General features: G+C 49.3%; 1 protein-coding gene across 1 annotated transcript; it reads left to right on the top strand.

Moving 5' to 3' along the window:
• Positions 1 to 369: 369 nt before the first annotated feature.
• Positions 370 to 19,679, top strand: LOC149857435 (uncharacterized). Its single transcript, XM_090062420.1, has 6 exons — positions 370 to 536; positions 10,465 to 10,516; positions 15,488 to 15,675; positions 17,067 to 17,225; positions 17,674 to 17,784; positions 19,280 to 19,679. The coding sequence occupies exons 1-6, from the start codon at positions 411 to 413 to the stop codon at positions 19,391 to 19,393; spliced, it is 750 nt and encodes a 249-aa protein (XP_089918546.1). The 5' UTR covers positions 370 to 410; the 3' UTR covers positions 19,394 to 19,679.
• The last annotated feature ends 1,764 nt before the right edge of the window (positions 19,680 to 21,443 follow it).

The following is a 21,443-nucleotide window of genomic DNA, read 5'->3' as shown; positions in this document are numbered from 1 at the left end:
AAAGCTTGTGCCAGACTAAGTGTGCTCTGGTTAGTCTGCAACAGGGTGATCGAGCTTTTGGTGCTGGGGGGTCTCGATGGGGGGTGTGGGGCAAGTCCACAAGCTGGATCAAGCCCTGCAAGCTGGATCAAGCCCTGCAGGCCAGACTTGGGCATGTGGGGCTTCAACTGCCCCCCACCCCGGGCAAAGACTGGGCCCTGGCACTGCCCCGACCACTGCGCTGCCCCCGCGGGCTGGGATTGAGCCTGCGCCCTGGGACCCCATGGGCCTGATCCAGGAGGCAGGGCTGGGGACGCCCCGGGGCAAGCACTCGGCAGCACGGACCACCTGGGGACCGCAGCACGGGGCGGCCGGGGCCGGGCCCGCGGCCCCGCCCAGGCGCGGGGCGTGGCGGGCCAGGTCGCACGAGCATGGCTTCCCGCAGCGTCCTAGTCACAGGCTGCAACCGCGGCCTCGGGCTGGAGCTCGCGAGGCAGCTGCTGGGCCGCGCACGGGTCTTCGCCACCTGCCGCGACCCTTCCGCGCCGCGCGCGCAGGTCAGGCCGGAACCCCGCCGCGTGACGTCACGGAGCGCGTCATCGGGGGCCGCGCGGGGCTGAGGCAGCTTCTGCGTCTGCGCCTGCGCCGCCCTTGCCGCGCGCGCGATGTGAGGGACAGGCGGCCCCGGGTGGGGGGTGTGATAGTGTTGTCCGGTGTTGAGTTTCCGTGGCAGGGCCTGTTGCGTTGCTTTAGACATTTAATCTGGTCTGAGCTCTTATGCAGCTCGTTTTATTTTTCCTTCTATAAGGTCCGTTCTTGAAGACTTAGCTGTAGGGACGGTGGCTCTGCCCATGTTTAGTAACAAATTCTGGCAGTCTCTTCTCTGAACTCTCCTAGCCTCCATCTGCTTTGGGGCAGGGCTGTGCATCAGGGATGTTCTCTTGGCTTTCCGTGGCAAGCTGCTCAGCTTCCGCCAAGCAACAGCTGTTGGAAAGCCTGCAGCTTAGGCCTGCTCTGCTGGGACTGAGACTGCCTGGGGAAGGTTAAAATCCAGCCGGAGCCAGGGGTGAGGGGCTGGAAAGGACAGGCAGCCAAGGTGGTGCAGAAGGGGGTGGGAGAAGGTGGAGGACACCTCGTTGTTCTTGAGCTCCTCGTCTGTAGTATGGGAACGTTCTCATCCTCTTGCCAAACCAGAGTGCTTTGAAGATGCATATAATTAAACTATGATTTGTATGAACTGGATACTGTAGTGCAGGAGGCTGCAGAAAAGCTCACAAAGAAATCCATGATTTTTATCTTCAGAACAGGTTGTGACTAATGTACAGTAAACAGGGCCTGGGGCATGCACGGAGCAATGCCAGTGATACCAGTGCTGCTTGTTAAGGCAGAGCCACCATCCCTCTGGTGCACCAAATGGGGCAGGGTTTCCCTGTACAGGAAGAAATATTCTCTGGCCAGACGGTAACTATGCAGACACACCGGAGGGCCAAATTGTGATTGTATAGGCAACTGTGTCTCAGATTTCCAAAATTTTGAGTGCTTTTGCACCCTTAATAATGTGTTTTGGTAGCATGTTGTTTTACCTTCATTGTTCAGTGTATGACCCCATGCTGTATTTACTGTACGTTAGTCATCGTCTGCTCTGTAGGCATAACTCACTCTGTCAGGAGCTTTTCTTTGGCATCCTTAAAACATAATCTTTCTGTGCGGTGTGTGAATTCTTACCTGGCATCTCTAGAGAGTGGTAGGTGAAGGGACATCAGGATTCATGGAAGGACTTTGGCGATGCTCAACATCACCTGCTTACCTGTGTCCTGCAAAAGAAGTAACAAACCTGAGTTTCATGTACAGTGAATGGCAAGAGTTGGGTGTTAGAGTGAGGTTCACAACAGCCAGCCTGCTTAGTGAAGAGGTGCTTAAGCTAGGCAGTGGGAAAACTTGTCTCTCTCTGAGTCCTTAATACCTGCTTGCTGCCTTGAGTTGCATGTTTCTGTGAAATTTAGGATTCCCAGAGAAATCCCCTCCAGGGGTTTGGCACCTGAGCCATCACTTTGTGTAAGGATGACTGTTTCTCACTTAACGTTTAAAAAGCAGTAAGCAATGGTAGTAATGTTGCACTCCAACTTTATGTAATAGCGTAGTGAAACTAGCACGTGCCCTGAAAGAGGAAGTCCTAGATTCAGTGCCCTTTCTCAACTTGGGAGGGTTCAAACTACAGCTCTTACCTCCTGTGGCAGTACTCTAACCACCTGCCTAGAGACTAAGCTGCCAAGGGGTCATCTTGCACTCTTCCTGTTGAACCTGTGCCACTGAAGTCTGGAGTGTAAAATTCATGGAGACAGTTAACAAAAGAGAACAAGACTCTTCAGCCCAGTGATAAGTGGGAGAATTCTGGGGTTGAATGCCTTCAGGCTAAGATGGCCTAGTTTCCAGCTCTACAGATCTGAGCTTAGGGACGCACTGATCAATGCAGTGTTTACCAGGTTCTCATGAAGCAGGCTTTACCAGACTGAAGGTACCCAGCTCTGTCTTCAGTGCCAAGCAGAATGTCTTGGAGATCTTGCAAGACTAGGCTTGCTTTTCTTTCTTCCTCATGTCGCAGTTTAAGTGGCACAAGGTATGCCGCTGCTTCTTGGTCCCGAGGAAGCAAACATCCCTGCATATCTGGACGCGCCCTGTGTGGCTAGGCAAGCACGTGAATGGGACCACATCAAGAAAAAGCTGGGACAAGTTTATGGATCACTGAAAGAATTTTACTCCAGTGTTAAGGACACTGGGGCTCTGAAGAGAAGAAAACAGGCATATGTTACCTGCCCAGCTTTAGACAGGCAGGGAGGAATTAGAAGGAAAAAAAACTGAGTGGAGAACAGAGTTTGCTCTCAGGGGCCTGGGCAGGGAGGAAATCTGCTCCTTTCTTGTACTTTCAAATTGCTTTTCTGTTTTTTCCCCTCTTATAATGCTCCCATCCTGGAGGGGGAGAGGTTGAATATTCCATTAGGGAGAACTTACAAGGCCCTTTCATCAAACTCCTGCACTGAGGCAGGAGCAAGCATGCTTGAACCCTCTCTGACAGGTGTTGGGGAAAACCTGCCTTTGCATCTCTCAATCTCTAACCTCTGACACCACGAGAGGAAAGATTGTCCCAAAATGAACATGAGATCCAAAGAGCCTGAACTTTGGAGAAACTGAATCTGGACCAGACCTCAGAGCCTAGGACAACCTGTGAGTTAGAAGCAGAGACCGTCTTACCCCTGAACATTTAATTCTGTTTGTTAAATTCTGCTCCTGTTATGTAAACGTTGAAAATCTGGGTATAAACAAAAGGCTTTGGAGCCCTGATCCTGAAAAGTAGAGGCAGGCAATTTTTTTGGCCAAAATCTTTTTTTGTGAGAAATACCAAACTGGTGCACATGAAATGGTTTGTGAATCTGTGTCAATTTTGCCAAATTACCCATTTCGGGGGAGGGGGACCTCTTTAAAAGATAGATAAAAAAACATTTAATTTCATTTGAAAGATGTTAAACATTTTATTTTTTTGGTTCTATATGATGTCATTCTGAAATGTTCTTTGTTATAAATTTCTAAAATTACTTCAAAGTTAAACATTTTGTTTTTAATTACATAGTCAAAATGTATTGTTTTGGATCAAACTGAGAACTCTATTATTTGTCCAACTCTTCTGGGATGTTAAAAATCTCCAGCGGATCCTCTTAGCTGTATAAAGCAAGAACAAGCCTTAGTTTGGATGTGGTTTATGGTTAACCAGTCTCATAGAACAGCCTGCAGCTCTGTGCTTCAGAGGCAAGTTTTGTGCCAATGTTTCGGATTTCACCCACCAGGCTGTGGGAAGTGTTGGCTTTGTTTTTAAAGTGCTTAAGGCCAGTGATCTTTTTGTTCCTTGATAAGCAGTTAGCCCTAGCATAGCCTTTGCTGGTTAGTTTCTAGACTAGAGCACAGGCAAGACTTCCTCTCCTGGCGCAATGATCAGACATATAGAAGTGTAGGGAACAAACTGGACTTTATGGACTAGCTTCAGACCCCAGACCTGTCAGGATGACAGTGGATCAGTCGCATGGCAGGAGTTAGTCAGCATGGATTCCAGGGACAGCTGCTATATCATCTGAGCAAAAACACATGGAAAGTGCAGTTCCCATCCTGTCTCAACTGAATGAATGTTGTAGCACCCTGTGCTGGCCCCAGCAACCTTACCTGGGAGCCTCCTGGGGCTGCAGCCACGGCAGTAAGGCTGGCTGACAACTGGCCCCAGTGTGTCCAGCCAGCCAGGCTCTGGTTTTGGGGAGTGCACACTGCCTCCACATGTGCTATCCTGCTTTTTTTCAGTGTGGGTTTTTCTGACCCCAGAATCTCCTAGGGTCAACTCCCCCACCCCATGCTGCAAGGTAGCAGTATGGGGAATGCCACCTCCTCATGCTGCAAGGTAGCAGTATGGGGAATACCCGCATGTGCAGTGTGTGGTGCTGAAGACTAGTCTGCAACGCTGCATGTTGTATATCTGCACTCATCTGGATGTGGCCATACTGTCCTTCAGCTGCCAGTTTATACTGAAAATACCAGAGCAAGCACCTCACTGTAGGCTGAGCTCCTTCTGCTCCCCTTTAGCAAGGTAGCTTATTAAGCAATAAAATTATCATAGAGACACAGGACTGGCAGGGACCCCTGGATCGATGAGTCCCATTCCCTGCTATTGCAGACACCACATTGTTCTATCCTGATCCATAACTTACTAAGCACCATCTTAAAAGCAGTTAGGCTTTCTGTCCTGGGGGGGAGATATTCCAGAATCTGATAGATCTTACCGTTAGGAACTTTCTTCTCATTTTCAGCTTCTATTTATCCCTGGCTAATTTATACCCTTTTGTTGTGCCAACATTGTCTTTTTAGCTTAAATAGCCTTTCCCTTCTCTGGTGTTTACCCTTTGATGCACTGATAGGCAATGGTCATATTCCACCTCAGTCTTCATTTTGCTAAGCCAGACAAACAAAGCTCTTCTAGTCCCCTTTCATAGAATGGGCTGTCCATATATCTGATCAACCTAGTGGCCCTTCTCATTTCTCTTCCATTTTTAATTCATCTTTTTTTGAACATGTGTGGCCAGAATTGTCCACAGTATTCCAGAGAATGGCTCACTGAGGCCTTGAACAACAGCACTAAAACTTTATCTCCATTAAAAATACTTTGACTAACATATCGTAGGATTGTATTCATCTTGTTCACAACTGCATTATGTTGTTGCCTCATATTCTCCCTCTCATCACCTATGATGCCTTGGTAGCTCTTTTACTCCAACATTTCCAACTGGGCAATTCCCAACAGATAGAAGTTCTTGATCTTGATCGCTACATGCATGGCTGCAGTTTGCAATATTGAGCTGAATCTCATTTCATTTACTCCAGGCATCAAGTTTGCCAGTTCTTTCTGTAGATTATCCTGATCTTCCTTTATACTGATGGTGCCTTCAAATTTTGTGTAATCAGTAAATAGCACCCTTCTCCTGTTTTTTTGTGCCAAGAGTCATTAACAAAAAAGTTAAAACAAAAATTGGTCATAAGACTGATGTCTAAGGAACTCCACTGGTAACTTCCTCCAGCTTGATACTCCCTGTTTCAGTACTACCCATTGCTGTTTTCCATTGGATCGGCTCCTTTCCATATCTTGCAGTATGTCCACAAATCCCAGTCTTCAGTTTTATTAACAGTACCATATATAGAACTTATTTCAACTGCTTCACTAATATGTAGATAGGTGAGAGAGGTCATATTGCCTTTTGCCTAAAAAAAGTTTTCTTCTCAAAGGCAGTGAGCAAGTTAGGCTGAAATAGCGTACCGTGGTAAACAATAGGGCTGTGTGAAACGGAAACGTTCCCTTTCAACCAGCGTTTCGGTGGAACAGTGGTCTGTTTTGACTTTTGTTTCAAGTCGAAACAGCTGTTCTGTTCTGTTCCATCGAAACAGGATCAAAACGGCAAAATGTTTCGACGTTGCACCCATAGGATATAATGGGGAAGGTCAAAACAGGCTATAACTTTATCATATCTGGCCTGATTTAAACAAAAACTGCTGGAATGGTAGCCCCTTCTGAGGGCATGAAGCATGCCAAGTTTCAAAACGATAGGTGCAGGGGGTCAGAGCAACTGCACCCCAAAGTCTTGAGAGCAAAACTTGTGTCGCATGTATGTGTTAAGCCACAGCAGGGTCAAAACTGCAGGATTGGTAGCTGCTGCTGAGGACACAAAGCCTGGGGACACAAAGTTTCAAGGATATAGGTACAGGGAGGTCAGAGAAACTGCACCCCAAAATCCTGAATGGAAACTTGTGTCACGTATATGTGTGAAGCCACAGCAGAGTCAAAACTGCAGGCATGCTAGCCCCTGTGGAGGCCACAAAGCCTGCTAAGTTTCAAGAAGATAGGTGCAGGGGGTTCGGGGAAACTGCACCTCAAAATCTTGAAAGTAAAACTCATGTCATGTGTATGTGTTAAGCCACAGCAGGATCAAAACTGCAGGCATGCAGGAAAACTAGGAGTTACGGTCACAGTCTGGATATCCTAGTTGTGAAGTAGTTTTTCCTAAAGTTGAGCCTGAAACGATCTTCCAGGAGTTTGTGACCATTACTCCTAATTTTTCCCAAGGGTGCGCTGGTGAACAGTTGTTCACCGAGTCCTAGATGGTAGCAGCTTACTGCTACATCAGAAGCATACAAGTCCTCTCTCAGCCTTCTCTTTTTCACGCTGAAGAGTCCCAGGTCCCTCAGCTTTTCCTCATACGGCTTGCCATGCAAGTCTCTGCTAATATCGGTAGCCCTTCTCTGGACTCTCTCAAGCACGGTGGCACGTGTCTCCAGCCAGAGCTGCAGGTAGTGGCAGGGAGCACAGGCAGGCCAGCCCACCTCTATCACACAGGGCCCCCCATGATGCACATGCAGCTCCTGGAACCCACATACCACCGGAGGAGGCCCTGCACAAGGAGCTGGCTGCCTTCCCCATCCCCTGCCATACAGCTCCTGGGACTCTGCTGCGAAGCAAGGGGTGGGGCTCCCCTCCACTTCCAGCAGAGTCCTGGGGCCTGCACAGCAGGGGCCAGGAAAGGCTGCCAGCTCCATTGTGCAGTGTTTTCCCTGGTGGCATGCAAGTACCGGGAGCTGCATGTGAGCTGTGGGGAGCACCACGCAATAGAGGCAGGCTGGCTGCCCCTATGTGTAGTTCTGGCCAGAGCCATGCACCACTAGGCAACTATGCCTGTATGGGCCGTGAGCACCCCGAGTACCTGCTGCTGCTGCTGGCAGCAGGGGCTGTGCACTATGGGGGGGGGGGTTGCTGCACCCCCCACACAACCACATCCTCCCCCCACAACACCCCCACATATACACCCCCCAACATACTCTATTGTCCCCAACACACACAGCCACACCACCTTACAACCTGCCCCCCCCACGTACAAACCTCACACCCCACCATACACACGCACCCACCCCCAACCACACCCCACACACAATATACAAAAGTAAGGCTTTATTTTTAGTTATTATGCAATCACCTCTGTATATACCACGCAAACACAAATCATGGAAGTGCTATGGGAGGGGAGAGGGGGTGCCGCACACTGCTCGGATAGTCGCCGGGGGGGTGCCAATGCAGGCATTGGCCCCAGGTGCCAAAGCCCCATGCTACACCACTGGGGCTATCCTTGCGGCCTTCAACAGCTCATCAAAACTCACTAAGCAGCCCTCCAGTTGAAATAATTGCTCACCCTTGCTCTAAGACATAGCCTGATATGCAGATCTCTCTCGAGTATTAAATATCCTTGAGGTAATTAATCATCTACTTGAGCCTGGAGCCCTGCCAACCCAATTCTTTTCCTCTTGCATGGGGTTGATTCCTGACAGTTTTTGCACCTTTGACGTAAAGAAATTCTGTGGGTCCCCCCAGCTCAAGTTTCTGAGCCCCTCAGTCCAGTGGACTTGACTAAGAATTTCCCTTCGTTTATCAGAGTCACTCAGTCCAAGTGTATTTTCTGTGATCAGCCATTCTGTGATGATCCCACTACTTACTTATATTAAGTCTAAAGGGAATTGCATCTCTTTTTAGCGAATTCTTGATGAACTAATGTATTGGGTATTGTATCAAGGCATTACCATTATTCTAATATTGACCTCTGGTAAATTCAAATGTTCCAGATTGATCTGATTCCTAGTACTATTTATCTCTCTAACAACATTACAGAGCTCTCTGTCCATGTCCAGATATGACCCGGTGGACCGAAAACAGACTTCCAGCACTATCCCAATAGTTACCTTCCTTTTACCTTCTTTGTCAAAGTAATTTTGAGCCAAGTAGATTCTGTTTTTCCTATGGTATCTCTTATTTCTTTACAACTTGTCCCTCCATTAATGTACAGTGCTACTCCATTATCTGTACCTTTATTTCTACCTTTTTTTTCAGTACCTGTGTTCAGTTGTCATTGCTATACCACAATGTTTTCATTATCCCTGTATCTATCTTCATGTCCTTTGTTAGCAGTTCAAGGTGCTCTGTTCTTCCAGTCTTCGGGCACTTCACCAGAGCGCCAGGAGTTCTCAAAGATCCATGCCAGGGGCTGAGCTATGATGCTAACCAGCTCCTTGGCCGGTTGACTTGAAGGTATCCAGCTTGTCAAGGTGTTCCTTCATGAGGTCAGCTTTGATGGAGGGTAAGGAATCACTGCCTTCTTTTTACACTCTATGTATTTAAAGAAGGACTTCTTTAAGACATTGGATGCCTTAGACATTGGATGCCTGTTTTGAGAAATGTTAGGATGTCATGTACAGGACATTTTTCCTGTATTCAATACATCTTTTACAGGATTTGCTTGAAATGTATATTTAATTTTTTGTCTTTAGTTGCTAGTTCATTTGAAATGTATATGTAGTTTCCTTGCCTTCCTCTAGTTACACTGACTCAGCCTCTTTCTCTGGCTTTCTTAGCTTGGAGATGCATGTGATGAGTGTGTCAGGTCTCTGCCAACACTTTTAACCATCACTTTTATTATTTTATGGCATGGATCTGGTACTGGGTACCTCAAGCTCCACTGTCTCGACACCTAATGGGTTGCAAGCCATTAGTAGAGTGTGATTTTCTTATGGCAGTCTTGTTATCACAACCCAGTCTTGTCCCAGCCATTGTCTTGCATTTTTGTGCAAGATACTCTGTCCAAGCTTTCATAGTTCTCATATCCAGCAGAGGGGTGACCACCTGTGACACGAGCTGGGAGGAACCTTCACAAAAAGAAGTTGTCTGTTGAAGGTGGTTTTGTGCTGCGTTTGCCATCCCTGCTTTATTTTTATTCCTACTGTAAGAACACTGTAACCGTAACAGGCTGCATCTTTGTCTATACTGCAGGGCACAGGAACAGGGGAGACCTGGGAGGATGTATTTGCCTCTTGGGGTGCATGGGCAGCAGCAAGGAGGGCTTCAGGCCACATGTTGCAAGAGGCAGCTTGGCCCACTGAAGGGGCACAGGCATGGGTACCCCACACTGGGATCCTCAGGCTGGTGCCCATCCTAGGACCAGGCATTTCAGGTCCCAGGTCTTCTGCCTCTGAAGCAGGGTCCTGTGGAAACAATTCACTAGTGTCTCCCAAAGTGTTTGTGCGAGAGACAAGCTGAAGCCACGCAGGCAACCTTGATTCTGGTATTTCCTAGTCTCTTCAGTGCTTGGACTGCAGCCTTGTTCTTTGTATGTGAAGTTAATGTAGAGTGTAGGGAAGTGATTCTCACCCAAAGTACCATGGCACCCTGGGGTGACCTGAGATCCTTTCAAGGGTGCCACAGGGTGCCACACATTGGTGTGTAAACACAGTTCACAAGAGCTTTCAAATAAGAATCCGTAATGTTAAAACTCTCTGACCTGTTTTGGTCTTTCTGAGTTCTTTTCAATAGAATTGCTCTAGTGTTTTTCTGTAGTCAAAAAGTGAGTGCAAACTAAGAGCTGACACTTTCCAAGGGCTGCCTTGAGTATTCTGAGGCGTGTCTTAAATCTTAGAAGGTTGAGAATCACCGGTGCAGGGTGACTATGAGACAGGGAATGTTCCTTTTGTAAAGAGCTGTCTCAGCATTTAATTCAGCTGCCACTAAAGTCAATGGAAAGATTCTTTTTGACTTCAGAAGGACTGGGACCAAGGATAAGACCCAGCTTTCCCCTTCTAATCCCTGATCTGCAAGCCAGTGATTGCCTACCTTTCAGATGGCCCATAGCAGCTAATGACAACAAGCAGGCAGCCGTTAGCAGTATCTACATGTGTGCATAGTCTGATACTCCCACCCACACTCAAGCTTGCAGGTGCAGTTGTGCAGCAATGTGTTGCCGTCTATGATGAGAGAGACAAACTCCAGCACTACAGCCCACAGTTTGTTTAGTTCTGGGCCCACTGCCTTGTGTCAACACTGCTGTGTGCCACTTCTTTCCGTGATTTCCATGTTTCTGTTTTTAGGAGTTGAGGAACCTGGCTTCCAGACACCCGAACCTGGTCCTGGTGAAGCTTGGTAGGTGTCTTTCTCTGAACAGCGCTCTGTAAATCTGAGACTCTCCTTGTCAGGCTGTTTCTGTTCCCATTCCCTCTGTCCTTTCCCTGTACATGTACCAGACTCCCCAAAAACAGCTCCCTTGTTTAACTACCAACACTGGGAAGCAGCCCTGCATTCCTTAGATCTCCATGCACAGCTGCAAGGTCAGCTTCCCAAAGTCTTTCCAGGCCACTCAGTTCCAAAGATCTTATCCCAGTGCCCACCCAGAGATCTGCTCTCCAAGGTCCCTCTGCTCCCTCCCTACAGTATATCTATTCTTTATAGTTTCATAGTTTCTAGGGTCAGAAGGGACCTGAGCAGATCATCTAGTCTGACCCCCTGCCATGGCAGGAAAGAATACTGGGGTCAAACGACCCCAGCAAGATGTTCATCTAACCTCCTCTTAAACACCCCCAGGTTAGGAGGCTGCACCACTTCTCTTGGAAGTTGGTTCCAGACCCTAGCCGCCCTGACTGTGAAGTAGCGCCTCCTGATATCTAACCTAAACCTGCCCTCTGCCACCTTGTAACTGTTATTCCTGGTCACTCCTGGCAGTGCTCGGGGGAACAGGGACTCCCCCAATGCCTGCTGATGCCCCCTGACTAGTTTATAACAGGCCACAAGATCCCCCCTCAGCCTTCTCTTTTGGAGGCTGAACGGGTTCAGGTCCCGTAGCCATTCCTCATAGAGCCTGCCCTGTTGTCCCCTGATCATACGAGTGGCCCTCCTCTGGACCCTCTCCATGCTGTCCACATCTCTCTTGAAGTGCGGCGCCCAGAACTGGACGCAGTACTCAGCTGCGGCCTGATCAGTGCCGCATAGAGGGGGAGGATCACCTCTTTGGACCTGCTCGAGATGCATCTCTGGATGCATGCCAAGGTGCGGTTGGCCTTCCTGACCGCGTCCCCACACTGCCGGCCCATGTTCATCTTGGAGTCAATGATGACCCCCAGATCCTTTTCCGCCTCCGTGCTGACAAGAGGGGAGTTCCCTAACCTGTAGGTATGGTGCCAGTTGTTCCTCCCGAGGTGCATCACCTCGCACTTGTCTGTGTTGAATCCCATCCTATTCTCATCCCCCCATCCTTGTAACTTGTCAAGGTCTGATTGTAGCCTGTTGCATCCTTCCAGTGTGCCCATGTCCCCCCACATCTTAGTGTCATCAGCAAATTTGAACAGGGTGCTTTTTACCCCCTTGTCCAAATCACTGATGAAGATGTTGAACAGTGCGGGCCCGAGGACCGAGCCCTGCGGAACCCCACTGCCCACGTCCTTCCAGGTTGAGAAGGACCCATCCACCACCACCCTCTGGGTGCGGCCCTCCAGCCAGCTGGCGACCTAATTGACTGTGTGGGTGTCTACACCACAGCCCCCGAGTTTCTTAATGAGAACGGGGTAAGAGACAGTGTCAAAAGCCTTCCGGAGGTCCAGGAAGACTATATCCACTGCTACCCTTGCATCTAACGATCTGGTGATCTGATCGTAAAAGGCCACGAGGTTGGTCTGACAGGACCTGCCACTGATGAACCCGTGTTGGTTGCCCCTAAGCATGCAGTCCCCTGCTGGCCCCTCCTGGATGTGTGCCAGCATAATTTTCTCAAACAGCTTGCCTAGAATCGAGGTAAGACTAACCAGCCTATAGTTTCCCAGGTCCTCCTTCCTGCCTTTTTTGAAGATGGGAACCACGTTGGCCCTCTTCCAGTCCTCCGGTACCTCACCAGAGTACCATGAGTGCTCGTAAAGCCATGCCAGGGGACTTGCAATGACCTCGGCCAGTTCCTTTAGAACTCTAGGGTGGAGATCATCCGGGCCGGCTGACTTGAATACATCCAACCCCTCCAGAAGCTCCCTAACTAAATCCTTGCTAACCCGTGGCCCAGGTGTGCCTCCCCCGGGGCCCGAGGGGGGCCCAGAAGGGAGGTGGCTGTTCTGGTCCCTTCTTAGGAAGATAGAGGCAAAGAAATCGTTAAACATGTTAGCCTTGCCATCTGGTGTGACAACCAAATTTCCCAACGCATCCTGCAAGGGCCCCACATTACCCGGGACCTTCTTTTTACCCCCTATGTATTTAAAAAAGGACTTCTTATTGTCCTTAATCTGAGAAGCTAGTCCCAGTTCCATCTCTGCCTTGGCCTTCCTAACTACCCCCTACAACCCTGAGCAACTACAGAATAGTCCTCCCTGGTGATGACCCCTTCTTTCCATTGGGTGTGAGCCTCCTTTTTAGCAAGGAGAGATTCCCGGATGCTTTTGGTGAGCCATGGAGGCTTGTGTGCTCTCCTGCTCCCTTTGATTCTCATCGGTATTACCTTCCTTTGGGCTTGGAGGATCGTCTGCTTAAGGAGCGACCACTCTCTTTGGTCACCTGGCTGCCCTCCCCTCCGGGACCTCAGCGCTTCTCCAACTATCCTCCTTAGCTCGTTGAAGTTTGCCCTCCTAAAATCTAGTGCCGCTGGCTTACTGCATGCCTTTGCCACCTTGCGCTGGATGGTGAATTCCAGCAGGCGATGATCGCTGTCACCCAGGTGGTCGAGCACTCGCAGCCCCCTCACCAGGTCGTCACCCGTGGCCAGCACTAGGTCCAACAAGGCGTCCCCCCTGGTGGGGCTGTGCACCTCCTGGGTTAGATGGAGGTCCTGCACTCTGTCCAAGAACCTACGTGAGTGTTCAGACCTGGCTGACCGTTCTTCCCAGCAGATGTCTGGGAAATTCAGGTCCCCCATAACCCACATCCTTAGCCTTCACTACCTCTGTGAGCTGACCCAGGAATTCCTGGTCAAGCTCTTCTCCCTGGTTGGGAGGTCTGTAGTAGACTCCCACCGTTAAGTCCCTTTCCCCTCGACTGCCTTGTACTCTAACCCAAAGCATTTCAGAGTGCCCCTCCCCTGACTCCTTGCTAATTGACAAGGATGTGTGTTCCTCCTTAATAGAGTGCCATGCCCCCACCCCTCTTTCCTATCCTGTCCCTCCTGTACAACCTATAGCCCTTGACATTCACCGCCCAATCATGTGTTGAGTCCCACCATGTTTTCGTAATCCCCACTATGTCCAGGCTGGTGTCAGCCAGCAGGAGGGTGAGTTCCTCCTGCTTGTTACCCATACTACAAGCGTTTGTGTAGAGGCATTTGAGGCCTATAGCTATGGGTTTGGCAGAGACCCAGGACCCTATTTCTTGCTTGTGTGTATAAATGCCACGATGATGATGCTGACAACCAGAACACAGCCAAGCCACATGAGCAAGATGAGGGAGCTAAGGGTCTCTGAGACCAGAGCACATGGCTGGGACATTGAGTTTGTTTGACCTGAAGGGATGATCAGCAAGCCAAACAGCTGAAAGGATGCAAGCAGCTGTGGAGGAGGATTCTTCCCTGCATGTGAGATCATAACCAGTGGGTTCCTGGAAAATGGCGGGCAGAACATGTGGGTTAGAAACTGCAGCCTCACATTCTGCAGCTGTAGGTGACAGGACAAAGGCCCCTGAAAGCAAGCTCCTAGAGAGGGTCAGAGTAGGCACCAGCCCTCTTCAGTGACCTCTAGTGACTCTGTTCTTCTCCTGCCTCTGTACAGTGCAGTGTGGGGGCTGCTGTCCACATGCAAAGCCTGCAACCTTCCAAACAAATGTATTTAAGAATCCCACCCCAGCAGAGGGTTGCTGTCCCAGAGCTAGTGTTTTGTTAGCAGTTACTATAAGGGGGTTTCTAATCGTCCCTCATTAGAATGAAGTATCGCTCATGTTTTGCCCCCAGTGCAACACACACAATTCATGGTGTGGGTGAAGTGATTTAGCTCAAGCTAACCAGCCTGGCAGGGCAGGGAGAGTTTGATGCTCAAGTGTTGCTGCTGCTTGTTCTAGTAGGGCACCACTGCTCAGGTTACAGCAGCTTGCTGCCCTACTAATACAGTTGCCTTATGCAGCTTTGAGGTGTTTCACAGCATGGCTGCCTTCACCGGTGCCTATCCAGCTCAAATGCATCAATTTGAGCTAATAGTAAATTTGAACCCCATCTTGCCCTGCATCTAGTATGGAAGCCCTGGGACCTAGTCCAATAGTGCAGTGCCTGGGTAAGTGGTCATTTATGTTAGTGAAATGCAAGAGCACTCGCAGATCCTTCAAACTGCCATGCACTGAGCCAAGATGCTACAGGGACTTCTACCGGCAGCAAACGCCATCTGGTGCCTGCAGAGTGATAACACCATTAGCACAGTGAGAAGCACAGTCCAGAAGTGCTCTGTCACATGTTGGGGTGAATCAAGGGTACAGACTTATTTCTTATCTTCCTTTAATTTCTCTCCTCCTCAAGTTACAACACAAACATACTTTACTTCCAAAAATCCCAGGTGCTTGAGCGGGCAGCGTGGCAGGCACTGATGGAATGCTGGAGTGGCTGTTTGTGCGAGGCTGCTGCACCTCCGTGGAGCCTCTGAGGCTCTCAACCCCCCTGCGGCTAGCCCAGGGAAACTCCCAAGGCTACCTGCAGAGAAGAAAGGAATCCATTCCCTCAGGCCAAGGTGGCACAGGCTGCAGGGCAGAGAATCTTTGGTACCTATTCTGTCTCCATTGATCTGTGGGGAATTCCTCAACCCCAGGAAGAAGAAAGCCCCAATTCCAAAGCTGATAATGCAGTTTCTATGGGGAAAAGGATCAGTCACAGCTGAGTGAAACTGAGCCTTGAGGGGGAAGAATCTTCCCCCTCCCAGGTCACTGATTGACTACAGTCTATCTTGAGGCCCTTGTCTGAGTAGAGGTTGCTTTAAGACTTAAGTCTGTGCAATGAGTTAAGAATGTGATCTCTCTGGGTCATGGTTCACCAAATAGGCCTCACAAAGTGCTCCTAACTACATGGGAATAGGATGAACTGGGACTACCTACTGAGCTCCTGGAAAGAAATGGGGTACACCTCACTCCAGGGAGATATGCTGCTGAATTCAGCCCAATCCTATGTCTTTGCAGATGTCCTGAATCCTGAAAGCATTACAGAGGCAGCAAGGATGGTGGAAGATCATCTGAATGGCTTGGGCCTGAATCTGTTAATAAATAACGCTGGTGTTTACTCAAAAGTGACGCTGGAAACTGTGGATTCTGAAGAGATGGTGCATGCATTCAAGACTAATCTGGTTGGGCCACTGCTAACAGCCAAGGTAACTGCAGAGCTCCCACAGAAGGTTCTTGAAAAGGGAGGAGTCTGGGATAGATGGAAATATGGAGGGCTGAAGAGAGCTTTGGGCTAGAATGAATGAGAAAGATGAGTCAAGTCCAAGCTCTCTTTCTAGATAGTAGAGATCCCAGTAATCCATAACCTTGTAACATCAGCTTGTTGGCTGTATTATCCCCATCACTGGGGAGGGGAGATTCTTTGCACTTCTCTGCTAGGTTGTTGTTTGTGTTCTTTAGAGCAGTTAACATATGCCCAGTTCATTTTTAATTATATTACATACGAGGCTAGTTCTGTCCCACGAAACTTCTGTCACGGAGCAGAGAGCACCTATTAAACACCTATGTGGCACAGTGCTGCGGCAGCTAGAGGTTCTCTCGGCCCATTGCTCTGTTCCAGCAGAGAGAATCGTGTAGATCGGGGGTGCTCAGCCTCTGGTTCATGGGCCAGAGCATTTGACAGCAGGGGGGTGATGGAAACTCCATGTGGCAGGATCCAGCCCTGCCTGGGGCAATGCTGCACAGCGGGATCAGGGCCAGGTCTGCGGCTATCCATCCAGATCAGGCTGGGCTGCTTCTCATTTCCCCTTACTGGCCCACATGTCTGGGTCAGGGCTAAGATGCTCCACCCTTCCTTCCCCCCTGTGTATCCAAATAGGGGCCAGGCTGTTCCCCACTGCTCCACATGTCCAAATTGCCCCCTACCCCATTCCGGATGGGACAGATTAGGGGTTCGGTGAAAAGATTGGACACCACAGTTGTAGATAATACACATATGAGTCCCCATTTCATCAGTGGAAAGAGAACCTACTGAAAGTGCATCCTTCAGCACCTGAGAATCTCAGGGTTTAAATCAAAAACAAGCCATGAAGCTAAATCAAACCAACCATGATGGGATATTTATACTTTCAAGCTACTTCACACAGGTGGGTTAGAGACATTTGGGAGGAGGGTCTGAGACTAATTATTCCTCTTAGCCACACAGCTTCTTACCATTTAAGTGCTGTTCTGGATTCTGTCATCTATAGTTAACAAAGCACTTTGCATAGATCATCATATCCCTGGTGGGGAAACTGAGACAGGGAGGAAGCATGAACAGAACCCAGGCCTCTGCTCCCGTCATGCTCCTATATAAGCCCTGGGGCTGTGAACTTCCTCCAGTGAGAGGCAGCAAAGTTGTACCAACACAGGGAAAGTTAAAATTTGGGGTTCATTGAAAAACCTTCTCCTACATTCTGCCTTTTCAATGTGTCCCCCCTGACATTCCTGGGTTTAATGCGATTAAATACAGTGTGGGACACTGTGATTGAATGAGGCTGAGGTAGAGTGAAGTGCATCAGCTCCTCACAGATCCCCCTTGTGACTGCTTTTTCCCCAGGCCTTCCTGCCCTTGCTGAAGAAGGCTGCTCAGAGAAGCCCTGAGAAAGGGATGAGCTGTAGGAAGGCAGCCATTGTCAACATTTCCACAGTCCTGGCATCTCTTGAGAAATCCCCTGAAACGTTCTACAAGCCTGTCATTTCCTACCGCTGCAGCAAGGTATGACACCTTCCAGGCCCACGCGGCTTCCCTCTGCTCTCCCACTGATAAGTGAGCTCCTGACCATTGCTCATGTACTCTGCCAGGCTGTGATGCCTTTTACAAGGTGAGGTTTATCAAAAGGCAGTACTGACATCACAGACTAGTCTGAAACTCAGGGAATCTTGCTTTCTGTAGATAAGACTCCTACCATTTTTCAGAGCCCTGAGCATCTCTCTGTGGCTGAATTAAGCAGCCACTTTGGTCTTCACACTGCCATGACCTTTCACAGAGGAGGTGCATACACCGTGCTCTCTCCTGCTGGTGTTTCTGTGGTTCTGCCATGTTTTCCATGCTACCCAAGGTCAGTCACCAAGTAGAGCCTACGCAGGTGCTCCTGGTGGCTGAAGAACACAGGCAGTGTGAACGTGTTGCAAAACCTGAGGTTCATGATCACTTTCCTTCACAGGCTGCTCTTAACATGCTAACCAGATGTCAGATGCTGAGCTACAGAGAGGATGGGATTCTGTGCGCTGCAATTCATCCAGGCTGGGTGAAAACAGACATGGGCACCCAGGAGGTGGGTACTAAGCTTATGGGGAGGGTGTCTGAGCCAGAGGATGCTAAGGACTCCCTGTATGTGGGGCCTAGCAAACTCTCTTATTCATTTGAGTAGCCCTGAAAGCATTGGTCCTGCTCTTGGGAGGAAAGGCAATTGGCATAAGCTCCCTGGAGCCCTTGAACTCTGAATTTGTGACCTGTGACTAGTCACTGTTGAGCTGGGACTAAATACTATCATCATACTGCAATGCAGCCCCTGTCACCACAATTCTCAGAGACACTGTTGTGTGAGGCCTGGATCCCGGCACATAGCCAAGGAACACCAGGCTGTGAGCACCCTGGGAAGTGGTGTCACCATAGCCCTGCCCTGCCAGCATGTTCACAGTCCAGGGTTGAAGAGGTTTTGAGAAGAGCTGGTCAGAAACCCTCAAACAAAAGAAAAAGTGCCTCTTCACTCCACCTTAGCATAATTATCTTGAGAAATCCTAGGACCAGCAGGATCTGGGGAGGGGACCCAGCCTGGTTCCCTGGTGTAGCTGCAGGACTCCCACCCCAGAACACATAAGCCTGGCACGTGCATCCCAGGATCCAGGAGCCTGTTCACCAATTGCAGTTACTTGATGAAAATGGCATTCTTGCCAGTTTCACTGCTTTGACAAAACAGCAATTTTGCTGAGCAGCTGCATTTCTCTACTTCAGAAATGACAAAAAAAATTGGATTCCCATCTGATTTCGACCAGATCAAATTTAAAAGGAAGAAAGTCATTTTTGGGAAGCTGGAAACCCTAGCTCTCAGCCAGCTGCACTCTGTGATATAGAATCTGATAGATCAGGGAAGGCTCCTACCTGCCTCTTCCCAGATGTCCTCCTTCCTGGCAGCCAGGAAGTTCTAGGATCACATCTGAGAGGCCAGGCTTGCTGCAGACTTGTAGAGGTGGGAGGGGTTTCTTGAAGGCCTGGACCATGGATGAAATGCTGTTTGTATTAAACATCAGTGCATTAATTTGGGCCCTTTGCTGCCTTCATTATCCTCACAGGAGAGAAGGTACATTTTTTTTAATGGCTTCTATAACCATTTAGATCCATAACCTACTCCCTTCTCGCCATTGTCACTTGGCTTCTGTTTCATCACATTGCCTGTGAACCTATAGTCATGAGCCTAACCCTCAATGTTTTACACAGCCTATGTGCATGACTGCCCCAAACCACACCAGACACTAGGAGCATTTCAGCCCATTAAATAACCATAGCTCACCAGGACCCAGCACTGACAGCCAAAGCCATGAGTGCCTGCTCTGTAAGCAGTGTGCACACTGGTGTACTTGCACACATAACTTGGGGGTTGGACTAAATGACCTCCTGAGGTCCCTCCCAACCCTAATTTTCTATTATTTCAGTTTTCTTATAGTAACTGACCAGCTCTACACCTGGCTTGTCCTCCAGTTGTACAGCTGGTTTAGATCACAGGGACCCAAGTCTTGTTGCTAACCCTCACCTTGGTTTGACTGTTACAGGCAGACCTGACTGTGGATAAGAGCGTGCAGGGAATCCTCACAGTGCTCTCTGCCCTCTCTGAGAAACACAATGGGAGCTTCTTGAACTGGCTGGGGGAACCTATTCCCTGGTGAGAGACCTGTCTGGTGCACATGGGCTTAGGGCAGACAGGCTGCCATGACAGCGAGAGGGGGAAATGAGCTCTCTTCAGTGTTGGTGTCTACATGTGTACCCAGAAAATAGGCTTAGGTTTTTTAAAGCCCCCAAATGAATAGATACTTCCTATTTGCAAAGGTACTTGTAGGCCCCACATGCTATTGAGGGTAGCCAAAAGTGTGATCTGCAGTGCAGGCTCCATTGAGGCCTTTCTATGGGATGCATTGTAGCTCTTTACCCAAGTACCTAATAAATACACTAAAACAGGAACTGTGTCACTGCTGTCTCTTCTACAGGTTCCCAGCTCCTTTGCAGATGGGTATCTCAGTCCTGGTACAATTGTGACATAATGAAGTACACTGTACCCACTCTTCCTCTTTGCCCACTCCCTCCAGGACTTTAGCTCTTGGGTGTGCATTTACCAGAAGGAGGTGAGGGTCTGCCTAGGCATGTGGCTGGGTGGGCACACAGTCACTGATGAGGCAGATAGACCGACAGTCCCGCCTCAGAGCTGGCAGAGGGCACAGTGCTGGCCTTGCATTTCAGGGCAGGAATGACCTAGGGCAAGGGTTGGCAACATTTTGCTGGCAGTGGATCCTTCTCTCTGACTCTGGGGCAGGGTGGGGTCAGAGGGTCTTCAGGGATCTGCAGTGGGGCATCCTGGGAGGAGGAGAAGAGCAACAGGCTATACTTGTGGGCTGGATGAAACCTCTGTGGGCTGGATCCAGCTTACCAAACACAGCCTGTTGCCTGCTCACTACTCTCCTCCACAGTGATCCACTGCAGATCCTTGCAGGCCTGACCAGATAAAATCTCACAGAATTATAGAGAAGTAAAGTTAAAACTCACCTCCATAGCTCATCTAGTCCAAGCCTTTGCCTGAGCCAGGATCACACCTATCCAAACCATCCTATACAAATACATTGTCTAACCTATTAGCAAAACTGCACAGTCAACCCTGATGAATTGCAAGACATAACAGGGGCACAACAGTAGCCAATGCCCTGCTTCCATAAAGATTGTTAATATACACTCAAGAGACCCCAGGAAGAGGGCCATGCCCCTTGCTGCAGGGGAAAGCAGAACACCCCCCCACCCCAATACCATCTTACCCTGGGGTAAAATGCCTTCATGACTCCATATATGGATATCAGTGTGACTCAGAGCAGAGGGGCAAGACCTTCTAGCCAGAAACCTCCAGGTTTAAGTCCCAGTAGCATTGGCACACCCCAGCCTTGGCCACAGCCAGTGCCAGTGTCTTGAAGGAAAACTTTAAAAAAACCAAAAAACCTTGATGAACCAACAGAAGAAGAAGGGGGTATGAAATTCCCTCCCAACCCTATACAGATACTTTGCAGGCCAGATCTATGAAATCTGCCACACAGGCCACAGCTTACTGACTCCTGATCTTGAGTCGCAATTGATTTTTCCTCTCCCTTGAGAAGAGACGTTTTCCTGAAAAAGCTACCCTGCCATGGAGCCCAGAACCTGCACAGGTGTGTTGTGTGTGGCTCAGAGACCAAGGATGACTTACAGCCCCAGGGTTAAGGCAGCTTTAAGCCACCTTTTATGCTTTGCTGAGCCTGGGTTCCTGTGGAAGCTGGAACAGCCCCTGGTATGAATTAACCCTGCTGTATGGCCTGACATACAGCAGCATCTCCCAGATGCTCTGTGAGCTCAGCACTGCCCAGAACCTCCACACAGTCCTCACACCCTTTGCCCCCACTTAACAGGTCCTCTTTGCCAGGGATCCCATGCCAAGACTGCTCCTGGACATATAAGTGCTGAATGGAGACTATGGGGCTGGCTTGAGATACCTGATATAACTCTACCCCTTCCCCTACCTGCACCGAAGCCACCAGTGTTCCCACATGATCTGCATTTGATATGTGGGCCCAGACATTAGATACCTTGCTGCTCTGAGAATACATCGGGAAGCAAGGTGGCAGAAATGGCAGGGTCAGGTGTGATGGCCCAGAGAGGGGTGGCTGCCAAGCAGCTGAACAGTGCACTGCACACATCAACACT

This window comes from Crocodylus siamensis, chromosome 9, assembly GCF_052110815.1.
Source record: "Crocodylus siamensis isolate JL-2025a chromosome 9, ASM5211081v1, whole genome shotgun sequence".
Taxonomy (NCBI): domain Eukaryota; kingdom Metazoa; phylum Chordata; order Crocodylia; family Crocodylidae; genus Crocodylus; species Crocodylus siamensis.
This window is presented reverse-complemented; position numbering and strand designations above follow the sequence as displayed.